Here is a 13,215-nt window from a genome sequence, read left to right as displayed (position 1 = left end):
CTTACTTTATTTTCAAACAATACAAAGTGGCATTATCTATGCCTTAGGAATAAGAAATATGAACATGAAAAATCTGTGGTTCAGAGAGGCTAAGTAATTTGCTCTAGTCCACACTGCTGGTAATTGGTGGAAGGAATTTTGGGGGAATTTCCTCCAAAGCTCATGCTCTTTTACCGCCTCATCTTGTCATGTCTACAGTGCTGGCCACGGGACAAAAAGAAAGCCCGTGATGGTGGTGGTGATGATGATGGAATCATCTCGGGTGTACCAGGACCGTGAGATTCAAGCTACTTATTCACAGTGAAATGAACTGGCTGTAATCCACCTGCCTGCTCTTGCTCTTGATGATGAGAGACTCCCCTGGTGAAACCAACTAAGATGGAATCTGTAAGCCCACAACCATGCTTGGGGGAAGGGCTTTATTCAAGGCAAATAGGCTTTGACAAGCAATAAAAAAGGGTAGAGTAAATAAATGTCAACACTGCTGCAACCACCAAGCTCTAATGGGACTAGGTTACAAGTTTCAGCAAATTTTATTCAACAAAACACAAACACTCACTGGGTGAGCGTGGTGCTGACAACAAAACACAAACACAGACCAGCCAGGAAATAAACCAGATGGTAAATACATAAGCATGTGATAATGAGTATTTCTTCCACCAACCATCAGCCCCACACATAGAGGGACAAAAGCCAATAGGGCAGAGGAAGGTGTGGGGTTGGGGGGTGGAGGGGAACGGGAATAGAGACATGCCTGTGAATGTCATCCTCAGAGACCTCCTTTTTCACTGAATATAAGGAAATTAGTCTTCCTCTCCCTCGGTGAGCTCTTCTTCCACCCTACCTCAGTCATTCACTCCCATCGTCACGCCTTGACCTGGTCATTTCCACACTGCACTCCCTCCATAATCTCGATTTCAACATCCCTCTCTCTAACCGCCACCTCCTAGTTTTCCAGCTTGATGCCCCAAATCTGACAGTTCTCAGTTCCAACCGGACCTACAACCCATCAATCTCCCACTTTTCACTGTCTCTACTTCCTTCCCCCTTACTCAATTTAGACTCTATGGTTCATCCCTATAATCACTCTTTGCAAACACTCTCAACTCCTCTCACCTCACTCTGCTTTGTCTGAAAATTGCAACCGTGGTTTAATCCAACCACCTGACTATTTAGTGTCTAGCACTTGTGTTTTATTTCCCTAGTCTACATTCTCTCCCAACATCTGGACAACTATTTCACATCTTATCCTCTCTGCAAACCCAACACCTTCCCCCCAATTATCACTCTCACCTAATGATCTTGCTTCCTGTTTCCCTGAGAAATTGAATGTGTTCAGAAGGAAACCACAAGCCCTGACCACCGTTATGTCCTCCGCACAAATAGCCTGCTTCCCCTCTAATGACTACAGAGGAAGCATCAGGCTCCTTCCACTGGCCCCGGACACCATTCTCTCATCTACTCACTCTTTCCTAAGTCACAGTTTTTCATGATCTACTGAATTATTCCCAACAGCACCCAAACATGCTGTAATTTCTTCCCTCTGGAAAATGAAATCCTCTTCTGACCCCAGAAACAACTAGAGATGCTGCCATGCTTCTCTACACCTCTTTTACAGACAAAATCACCTCAACACAATCGTCTGCTTGCTGTCTGCAGTTCCTCTCCTCCCATCTCTCTTGAACTCGCTCTAGTCAGGCTCGTACTACCACCTGCTCACCAAACCACTCTTTGTCACATCACAGTGACCCCCACATTGCTGAGTCCAGTGGCTGGTTCTCAGGCCTTGTTCTCCTTGACTTAGCAGCAGCACTTGGTTCAGCCGGTCATGCCCTGTCCCTTGACACTCTTCTTTGCTTGGCATCCACAACCCCCACATTGACAAAATCTTCTGGCTTCTCCCCTGTGTGGTTTTTCCTCCTCAAAATCCTTTGCCTGTTCCCCCTCTTCTCCCTGAGCTGAAACACTGGAATGTTTCAGGACTCAAGTCCTTGGGTCTCTTCTCTTTATCTGTGTTCGCTGCCTCAATGATGTGATCCAGGCTGCTGGCTTTAAATACCACCTTTATGCTGATGACTCCACAATTCATATCTGCAGTCCGATCTCTTCCGTGATCTTGCTTACGTACCTACTCACCATGTCCACCTGGGTTTGTCATGGGTTTCTCATATGTAACCTATTCAAACCCAAACTCTGGTTCTTCCCACAGGCTTCCCCCTCTTCTGGGCAACCCTATCCTTCCAGGTGCTCAAACCAAAAACATGGACATGATCTTTGATTCCTCTCTTTCTCCCATCCAATCTGCCAGGAAATTTTGTTGGCTCTAACTTCAAAACATGTTCAGAACGACCACTTCACACATACCACCCTAGCTTAAGCCACCAGCTTTCCCCACCTGGATTATAGCAACAGTCTCTTAATGTTCTCCCAGCTCTTGCCCTTCCCATGCTAAATCCAGTAGTCAGATTTAATTTTCATGTAATGGAAATCTAACCGTGTCACTCCTGTGCTTAACAGCCACCAATAAAGTCTTCCAATGCCTTCGAAGTCAAACACCAAGTCCTTCAAATGATGTACAAGTCCCTACAGTATCAGCTCTCCTTTTACATCTCTGATCTCATCTCCCTCTGGCTGCTCTCTTCCTGCTCAACACGACCCCAGCCTCACCGGCTGTCCCCACCTCAGGAAGGCCTTTCCACCCCAGTTCCTTCTGCCAGGAATGCTCCTTCCCTATGTAGCCACAAGGCTCCCTCCTTTACCATCTTCAGTCTCTGCTCAGATGTAACCTTCTTTGTGAGGCTTTCCCTGGTCACCTATTTAAAACTGCAAAACTCCCACCAGCTAGCCATGCACTACTGCTCCCTTCCTAGTCTTATTTTTTCCATAGTACTTTTTTTTATCATATGAGATACTATATATTTTTTACCTATGCATTTGTTATCTGTATCCCCCAGCTAAAATATAAATTCCACAAATTCAAGGCTATATTTTTCCTTTTTTGTTAACTAACGTATTCCAAGAATCAAAAACAATGTTTGCTACATAGTAGGTCCTCAATAAGTATTTACTGAATTAATTAAAAAATAAATCTAGTCCCAGCTACTCACTGGGATACTGAAAACCAAGATTACTGAAGAGGCAAAGACTGGACCCAAGTCCCCTGGGTCCAGTGCTCCTTGCACATCTCTGGCTGTGCTGCAGGTAGAGGTCAGTGAGTCTAGACTGCTCAGACCACTCCCCAGAAGAGCTTGCAAGCGCTAAAGCAGACTCAGGTTGAGTCAGACGTGAAAAATGCATAAAAAACATTTTGATTAAGTGGAAAAGTATTTTGATGAACCAAAAGAGCTGGCTATTTAAAGAGCCACCTGACCTTCTGTGCTACAGGAAGAGAATTCAGTACCTTCCTCTGGTGCCGCAGAGATGTGTTGGGCTCCAACATAACCAAATCCTTAATGGGAGAAGAACCTGGGTCCTCACTAGCATTTCTCAAAGTATGGTCCACAGACCCCTGAGGGCTCTTGACCTGTCAAGGTCCCGTTCAGCTGCACAATCCCTCTTCCCACAATGTTCAAATCCCAGGCCTCCAGCCAGCCTGTCAATGGCTCCTGTCTTGAATTCACCAACTTCAGACACCTCTTCTCTCACTCATCAGACACCAAGCACCTGCCTCTGCAGCTAACATCAAGATGCACCCCTTGGGGATAAGCGGCTCACAGAGAAGTTCACATAAAATGCCATGGAAGGTTGTAGAGGGAGCAAGCATTTATTTTTTTCAAGTGGCAGCAGATATCCTTCGGGGACAACTATTTTGGATCTTTGGGGGCATGAGAAATGAAGCCCTCCTCCTACCCCAAGGAATGGTCAGGATGGACAGGGCGAAACATGGAGAGCTCCTTGTTCTGCACGATAATGTGAGAGGAATCTGGAGATTCTGGGGGTGGCCCTACGGGGACAGAGGAGGCCCTGGAATGGGAAGAAAAGGGAAGAGAGGGGAGGAAGGCCAGGGTCCTGGAAAGGGCTTGGTCAAAATTCTCTGTGGCAGGAACAGGCAACGAGCTAAGATCAGAGACACCCAATTCTCGATTTTAATTTAATTGCTCTGCTTTGCTGCACTGCCACCTTTGCCAAATCCTGTGGCCTCTACTTTTAGTAAAATTCTGCAGAAGAATTGCTTTGTGTGAATCAGGCTTTGGGAAGTCAAGGAAGGGAGATCTTTTAGTTTCCTAGGGCTGCATAACAAAGTACCACAGACTGGCGGGCTTATCAATTAAATTTGTTGTCTCACGGTTCTGGAGGCTAGAAGTCTGAAGCCAAGATGTTGGCAGACCTGAAGCCTTCTAGGCACTTTGAGGGAAAATCTGTTCTGTGCCTCTCTCCTGGCTTCTGGTGGTTTGGGGCAATATCTGGCTTGTGGATGTATCACCCCGATTTCTGCCTTCATGTTCACACAGTGTTCTTGTTCTGTTCATATCTGACCGTGTCCAAATTTCCCCTTTTTACAAGGACACTGGATTAGGATCCACCCTAATAACTCATTTGCACTTAAATACTTTTGTAATGACCCTATCTCCAAGTAATGTCACAGTCTGAGGTTCTGGATAAGGGTGAGGACTCCAATATATCTTTCGTGGGGAGACCCATTTCAACCTATAATAGGAGCTGTGTTCCGTGACTGAGTTCATGTGGGGTGGAGAAACAGCTATAAAAGGTGAGACGTGTGAGGTCAGGAATGTACAGGAAGGAGGGAATTGGAGCCAGAGGTGACTAAGAAAAGCATAGTCCACAACCAAAAATCCTGAGTTATTGGGAGTGGGGCCATCATAGGTGGGATGCGGACTTCAGTCAGTCCACGTGAGTCTGGAGAGAATGCTCCTGTAAGGCTGGAAGAATTGGAAACACACCTCCTTCCTCCCCCCGTTTCATTCCCTGTAAGGAAGCTCACATTTGAGACATTTAGGTTTCAAAGAGATTTGTTTTGACCAGAAAATTCAAGAAAGGCTTCATGCAGGGAAAGACTTGAAGACAGGTCTTGAAGGATGAGTCGGGTGTGGATATGCACCTGTGCCTCTGGTTCACACTCTTCTAGAATACTCTGTGCCTTTGGTGCAGTTTTCATCCAACCTTCTTTTCAATGTCCAACTCGATGTCTAGCCACTTAGCTAACCTTCCAGGACCAGCCCAGCTCTTTGACACATCTGCCGACTTCTTCATCCCCCGCGGTCTATTTGTTTGTTCCTAGCCATACTCGTACTGTGATCCAACAATGGCCGTATTCTGCCTTGCCGACTCTGTAAGCTCGAGAGCACCTTGTATCTCAGCATCTAGCATACCATCCAGGACACAAAAGACACTCAATAAATACTCATTAATTGCTTAATAACTGTAATCTCTTGGCTCATGAAATCTTAATGACCTATTTCAGAATTTCTCCCTTTCTCAAACACAGACCTTGGAAGGAATTCCCATGGAATGGTGTCCCAACCGAGACCATAAATACTCTGGGGGACAAATGAACTCAACATGGACAGCACACCATAGACTCACTGACTTTAAATGAAACTGCAAAGAGGACTTTGGAGCTTGAAAGAGAAACCTAATTTTTCTTCCTTTATCAGGAATTTCTATACCATGCTGCAGAAACTCACAGAGCCTGAAGAAAGAACATCCAAAGCCTTTCCAGGACTACAAGGTAAGACTTCTGTAAGACTCTGAGGGAGACAGGATCATACCAAGAGAGAAGTGGGACCTACACATGCCCTGGGATGTGTCTCTCGGGAACTGCCAGGAGTCAGGGGTCTGCATACAGGCTGGTGCACTCCAGCAAGATGACGTTTGCAGCAATCCCCCTCAGAGATGCAAAGTTTGGCCAGTTGGGAGGTAACTGAAGAGCCAGAACAGGTTCCTGAAACTAGTTCATATCTCTGCATGGACACAGCAAAGTTAACATAGAAGGCTGGAAACCTGAAGGACATGCACTAGCGAGTCCAGCTGTGATCAGGGTTATTTAGAGCCTCAGTCTGGAACTGGTAGAAAGGCTTCTGACAGAACCACCTCCTTTGTTCCTGACATTTTCCTGACAGGAGGGAGAGGTGAAGGGGTCTCATGTCGAAGGCTGTATTGCTTTTCACACATAGAAAAAGAAAGCCTGCTGTGAGAAGGGAAGACAGAAATAACCCGTTTTTTCATATCATGAAGCAGAGTATAACGTTTAACACAGTATTCAGTATGAAAACAGAATGCAGACAGAACTTCAATTCTCATAATACAACCTTCAGCATCTTCCTAGCTGTGTGACTATGGCCAAGTCACTTAACCTTTCTTAGCCTCAGTTGCTTAGTCTGAAAAATGGTTATAGCAGCAATATGGCACTGGAGGAATTGCCTTCTATCTACAGGGCTGTGAGGTATAAACGTCCACAGTCTCTGGAGTCCTGATTGTAAACCACTCCCCTGAGAAGCTGCTGTTCACCCGAGAAAGCAAGGAATGCTCAAGGTCTAAGGCAAAAGTGGTAATGCTGCCTGGTAGACAAAACAGTCCTGAGAAATGAAAACATAGTGAAATAAAAATAACAGTCAGGAAAAAAATAAATCTGAGTCCCAGATCCGCTCCAGTGAGTTGTACAATCATAGGCAAGTCATTTTGCCTTCACATTCCCAGTCTCCCTGCTTTGCAGAGATGGGGGTAGGATCAAAGTGAGTGAGAAAACATGGGCAAATGTCTTAGCTGCCAGGTGACAGACTAATGACAGTTGTTTCTCTTATGAAAGAGTAGAGCTGGAAGGGGCCTTAGAGACCAGCTGGATTCAAAAATAAGGAAAAAGCTGAGAATGTCCTGAAGTTCCCTATAGCCAATATTTCTAACTGTTGGGACCTAAGGAAAGGGAAGTGAAACCACCAAGGAGCAGCATGAGGCATTTTTGTATGCCATGGTTCTCAAACATTAGCAGCATCAGATCACCTGGAGAGTGTGTTAAAACACAGACTGCTGATCCCCACCCCTGGGGTTTCTGATTCAGCAGGTCTGGTGAGGGGACCAAGAATTTGCCCTTCCAACAAGTTCCCAGTGGTACTGATACTATTGGCCTAGAGACCACACTTTAAGATTCACTGCTGTAAGTACAGAAAAAAAATAGTTCAGGGCCAATTCGGAAAAATGTTCAAAACAATGGCTCTTCTCTTACGGATGGTTTCTACCCTTCAACAAAGAATAAATGTTAATTGCATACTTCCTCTGTGCCAGGCTCTGTGCTGGAAGCTTTCACGCTTCATCTTCAAAACACCCACTGCGGAAGGTGCTATTATTGTCTGCCTTCTAGAGAGAGGAAACAGAGCTTAGACAACTTGCAGCAGGTCGTGCAACTAGTAAATGAAGGAGCTGAGATATGGACCCAGGGCTGTCTGATCTCTTAGCCCTGATGCTGTCTTGCCTTTGAGTTTATTTCCTAGATGATTAATACTAAATAGTGCTGATCCATCAGTCAGCACCAAATCCAAATTGATCATTGACAGTCTGGAGTGTTTTTCTCTCTGGAAGCAGCTGGGACAGTGGGGACCGATGTAATAGATTCACTTTATACTTGCAATTTAGAAAGCTCAGAAAACTTTCCAATAGCACACTTCTGGGACAGTGGGGACCAATGTAATAGATTCACTTTATAGTTGCGATTTAGAAAGCGCAGAAAACCTTCCAATAGCACACTTCTGGAATTCACTACACGTTATTTTGTGCCATGGGATCTGGTTTCCTGCCAGCAAGGAGTATACTGTTTAGGTGGAGAAACAACAATTAACAACTGAAGTATACAAGTGACTTTCTGCCGTCTGGATGGGCTGTCTTTCCACCTAATAATGTCTTCAGTATTTTGAGGAGGCTACACACCTACCTCCTTCCATTGCACACTTGCTCATCAGCATAAAAAAATTAAGAAATTTTCCACATCCAGCCTTCAGGGGTGACCCCTTACCCAAACTCATCAAGAGTGATCCAGCATGATACAGGACGAGCAAACTCACAGAACCCACCCATGGTGAACCAGAATCTAGCAGGAGCGACAGGTGCCCAGGGTCAACCCACTGGGCTCCAGTATCCAGCTGGAACGACCAGTTTGCAGACTCCACCTGGACTGGCCCAATACTCACTGGGAACATCGGCGCTCCAGACCCTGCCTGCAGACCTTCAAAATCCTCTGAACAACATCTACTGGCCAACATATACCTCAAACCAGTCCCAGTGGAACATGTCATTTGGATCATTTCCTGCATTTAATCCCAAGAAATTCATAAATTTCGAGGAGGTCGAAACATGAGGGATGTGATTCTTCCTGTCTCCAGTTTGGGTCACTTCATAAGCTCACTTCTAGTGCACTTAGATGAGGAAGGGGATGGATTTAGGGGGCAAAGGACAAAACGAGGGATGGCTGTTTCTGGAGACTGGACCCAGGACAACCCCACAGATGCCATCCCCTCCCCCATCTTCCTGCCACTCCCCAGTCAGATCCATGGTCTCTGAGGGAGGCTGTAAAATTGATTAAATCTCTCCCACCTAGCTATCAGGGACAAGGGTCAGCAACAGTTTCACTGAGAAGACCATTGACCAGGAAGTCAGGCAGTCCAGGTCGCTGGGCCATCTGGATTTGCTGAGTGGCCTCAGGCACATCCTTCCCCCTCTCTGGGCCTCAACTGTCTCATCTGTAGAATGAGAAGATCTAGCAAGTTGCTGTCTTAAATTTCTTCTAGCTCTGAGGTTTTGTGATTTCCTCTTCAACCAAGAGGGTTCCTGCCTCTTTCCTGCCACCTCCTGTTTCATTTGGCACCTTGCAAAGCTCAATTCCTTTTCATTTTTGATACATAAACCAGATCAGTCCTGTGCCCCACTGAACACCCCACCAACTCCCAGCATGGGGAATGGCATGCCATGGGTACTCAGTCTGTAGCATTCATCCATTCCATATGGCAGGCACTCTGCAAGGATCTGGAGGTTCAGAGGTGACTAAGACACCATCTTTGAAGACCAAGGAGGGTGTTCCATAGCAGCTGTCGTAATTATAATACCTTCTGGCAATTGCCATAAGACATATGCACAAGTTGTCTTGGGTACCCAAAAAGTGCAAATTGGCCAGCTTCCTTGAGAGGTTACAACCTCCCCCTGGAGGCAGGAGTATGAGGATAGGTTAAGGAACGGGACAGACTCATGAGCACCCCCAACCCATCCCTCCATGTTGATCTTTCAGGGATAGACAAGTGGATTGTACCAAGAACAAGGCATCGTGTGCATCCCGAACGTATCAGAATCAAATCTTGGACTAAATTCTGTAAGACACAATCGGGAATAAAAATCTTGGTCATGAGCATCAAGTGAGATTATAAATGTGTGTGGAAATTCTTCAAAAGGTAAAGATAGTATATGATATTACATAGTAATTATAATTTTGAATTATGATTATAGTTTTGAATCATTATTATAATTTAATATAATTATAATTATAGTTTTGAATTATGATTACTATCCTTATTATTAGTTAATATTGGGAAAATGCTTATTAGCTTTGGCTCTCAATTATTTTAAGGTATTTTGGAAGTATTTTAACATTTCTCAAAACAAAATTCTTTTAAATCAGAGCAAACAATGAAAAGCCAAAAATGTGGACTATCTGTAGTGAATTACAATTTCATCAGGAGATGGGAACTCTGCCTGCCTCCTTAGATGCAGTAAAGTGGGCATGCAGACAAAAAGAGGGACACTGTCTTATGAAGGGACATTTATGTGGAATTCAGGTCTGTCACCAGCTCCTAAACTCATGAAGCTGAAAGTGTCTGCTCTACACTAGTGATTTGACTCCTGAGGAAAAAGGCACAGAGAAGCCAGATGCCACCCCAAGGTCTCAAGGATAGCAAATGCTGTGGGAGCCCCAAATAGGAGGGGATTCATCCTGAATGGGGTGTTGGAAAAAGGATTTAGATGATCCTTACAGAAGGATCGGATTTCAGTAGGATGAGAGTACAGCAAGTGGATTTCAGGCACAGACAACAGTGGAAGAAAAGCAAAGAGCAATGAGCAAGAACACATGCTTGCAGGGGACAGAGGGTCCCCCAGAGTGTCCATGGCAGGGGAACTGTGGGCAGTGCATAGGAAAGGCCGTAAAGAGAGTACGGGGTGGGGAAGAGGAATAGTGTCAGCGGAGGGTGCTGAACTCCCGCTGCAGGCCAGGAGCTGATCTACAAACTTTACATGCACTTCTAATGGCTACAACAACCCTGCAAGCCAGATGCTGTTGTCCCCATGTTACAGATAAGGAAACTCAGACACAGAGAGGGTGTTTGCCTGAGGCCACACGGCGGCCAGTGCCAAAGCCAGGACACCAGCCCCAGAGGTCTGCTGCCAAAGCGCCAGCTCAGCTTACCTCTCTGCACGCCTGTGGGATCCGAGTGTGAAAGGAAGATGTTCCTTCCTCTATTCTAACAGTTCTTATGCCTGTGGTTCTCAAACCTGGTGCACATTAGCATCACCTGTGGAGCTTTAAAACACATAGGCATGGACCCCACCTCCAGAGATTTTGACCCAGTAGGTTTGGGGTGAGCCTCAACACCAATCATGCCTCAGGTGATTCTGGGGTGCAGCCCAAAGGCCCCCAGTTCTGCTCTCTTATAGTGACTTGTTCTCTCTGGCAGCCATCCAGACCCTCATTGCCCTCACGCATATTTTCTCTGGAATCAACCCTTCGCTGTATTATAATTTATTCACAACTGGATGGTCAGGGTACCCGTTCTGGGGAGGAATATCTGTGAGTACAAGGCTATGTGGCCTCCTTCCTGGGTCACCAGATGGGGACAAGGAAAAAGTAGAAGAAGGAACATGGAATCGCATTCCCAGTCTTATGACCCTCTTAGCCTAGAGCCAGCCACCTAACTCTGCAGGAGCAGCAAAGAGTTAAGGATCCGATCCCACCCCTGTGCCCCAGCAGCAGCCCCTCCAGCCTGTAAGGAACTTTTGGCTACAAACATTCATTGCCATGTGCTTTAACTATTCCACTCTCTCTGGGTTCTCTTTTTATGAAATATCTCGTATGTAAATCAGAGTACATAAAGCTGTGGTGCTAGAGACAGCATCTACCTATCAATTATGGGAGCTGATTATACAACTTTCAGGAATTATGTAAGCTGATTGTCAAACCATTTGGTAGGGGGAGATTGAAAGTAGCAGGTGTATACCACCATGGAAATTAACAAATGTTCCAAATCAGGGCCTTTCCCCGCATCACAGACACCTCACAAGGCAGATGTTACACATGTACCACACCACTGAGTACATACAATGTTGGAGAGTTTAAATAGTAATAAAATGTACACCCACGTGTATGATTTCACTTATATGAGGTATGCAGGGTAGTCAAATGCATAGAGACAGAAAGTAGCATGGAGGTTGCCAGGGGCGGGGGGGAGGGTAACGAAGAATTAGTGTTGAATGGGGACAGAGTTTCAGTTTAGGACAGTGAAAGGAGTTCCAGAGGTGGACAGTGGTAGCGATCACATGACAACGTGAATTTGCTTGGTGCCGATGAACTGTGCAATCGAAGGTGATTGGAATAGTAAGTTTTATGTTATAAGCATTTAATATACCACAGTTCAAAATAATTTTTAAAATTAAGTGTTTTTTAAATAAAATAAACACCCACATGTTCACCACCTAACGTAAAAAACAAAGCATCACCAGCAGTTTTTAAATCCCCAGGAGTATCCCCTCCCTGTCCCAGCAGTAACCACTATTCTCAGTTTTATGTTTATCATTTCTTTGTTTTTCTTTCTAATCTGACCACATATGCTTGCATGTCTGAACCATGAGTGGCTTGGTTTTGCATATTTACAAACCTGTGTAAATGGAATCACGCTGTATCTGCATGCAGCTAGCTTTTTTCCCCACCGGACATCTTTCACTAATATACAGTTTCCCACTGTACAAATACACCACAGTTTATTTATCTATTTTCCTGTTAACCAACATTTATGTCGTCTACAGTTTCGTGCAGTACAAACTATGCCACTGTGACTGCGCTTGTGCATGTTCCCTAGCGTGTGAGGGCAGAACCTGCCATGCTAGCATGCTGTGAATGGTCCCAGGTGTGCCCTGAGACACTGCCCCCACCTCCCGGCCAGGTGGGGCTTAAGAAAATCATAACCCCCCAGTCAGTTCTTCTGACTGCATGGAGACTTCCCTGGGGCTCTTCTGAGAGCTGTTGAAAGAAAATCCATTTGTGAAAAGCACAGAGAATCACAATTCAGCCAACACTTGCATGAAAGTGTGGTCGTTGGACCAGCAGCATCACCAGAGAGCTTGTTAGAAATGCAGTCTTTCCTACTGAATCTGCTTTTAACAAGATCTCCAGGGGATTTATGTGTACATTAAAGTTTGAGAAGTACTTCTTTAGACTGTTAGTAGTAGTGAAATGCCTGAGTATGGGATTTGTGCAGATCGGCTTTGCTAGGGAGAGTCAACTGCCCTCCAAAGAGGTCGTAGCAATCAGCATTTTCATCAGCAGCGAGAGTCCCTATTGCTATTCTCACTTCTCCCCTGTTCATTACATGTTGCAAATACCTTCTTCCAATTTTTTGGCTTGTCTTTTTACTTCCTTTATAGTATCTTTTAATGAACAAAAGATTTTAACTTTAATGTAGTCTAATTTTTGTCAAAACTTTTATGGTTTATGCTTTTTATGTCTTTCTCAAGAAATCTCTTCCTATCTAAGGCCATAAAGTGATTCTTCCATATTTTCTTTTAAATTTTTTTAAGTTTTCCTTTTACGTGTAAATCCTTAGTCCATAGGGGATTGAGTCTGGTTTATATTATGAAGTCAAAGTCCAATATTATTCTTTTTTTCTCTGTGGATAAGTAATTGTCTCAGTATTATTTACTGACCATGTCTCCTTTCTCCAGTTACCTATAAAGCCACTGTCATATGTCAGATGTATCTGAGATCTCTATTCTATTCCTTGTGTCTCTTTGTCCATTCCTGCAACTATACATTACACTGTATTAATCACTATATCTTTTTTTTTTCCTTTTTGTCTTTTTTCGTGTCTGGCAACGGATCGCAACCCTCAGTGTCGCGCCCGTACTGGACCGGGACCGGCAACAGGATCGCAACCCTCCGTGTCGCACCTGCACCTCGCTCAGCCAGTGAGCAGGAACCGGTCTGTATGTGGGATCCGAACCCTCGGCGGG

At 44.9% G+C, this 13,215-nt stretch overlaps 1 protein-coding gene across 1 annotated transcript in view; it reads left to right on the top strand.

The window, feature by feature from the left end:
- The first annotated feature begins 229 nt into the window (after window positions 1-229).
- MS4A18 (membrane-spanning 4-domains, subfamily A, member 18) overlaps window positions 230-13,215 on the top strand; it is a 20,260-nt gene continuing 7,274 nt past the window's right edge. The window contains exons 1-4 of the mRNA XM_008585613.1: window positions 230-275; window positions 7,950-8,293; window positions 10,565-10,571; window positions 10,668-10,780. Coding sequence (XP_008583835.1) covers window positions 230-275; window positions 7,950-8,293; window positions 10,565-10,571; window positions 10,668-10,780 — 510 coding nt within the window. The remainder of the gene's footprint in view (window positions 276-7,949; window positions 8,294-10,564; window positions 10,572-10,667; window positions 10,781-13,215) is intronic.

Source organism: Galeopterus variegatus, unplaced genomic scaffold (genome assembly GCF_000696425.1).
Source record: "Galeopterus variegatus unplaced genomic scaffold, G_variegatus-3.0.2 Scaffold3640, whole genome shotgun sequence".
NCBI classification, from domain to species: domain Eukaryota; kingdom Metazoa; phylum Chordata; class Mammalia; order Dermoptera; family Cynocephalidae; genus Galeopterus; species Galeopterus variegatus.
This window is presented reverse-complemented; position numbering and strand designations above follow the sequence as displayed.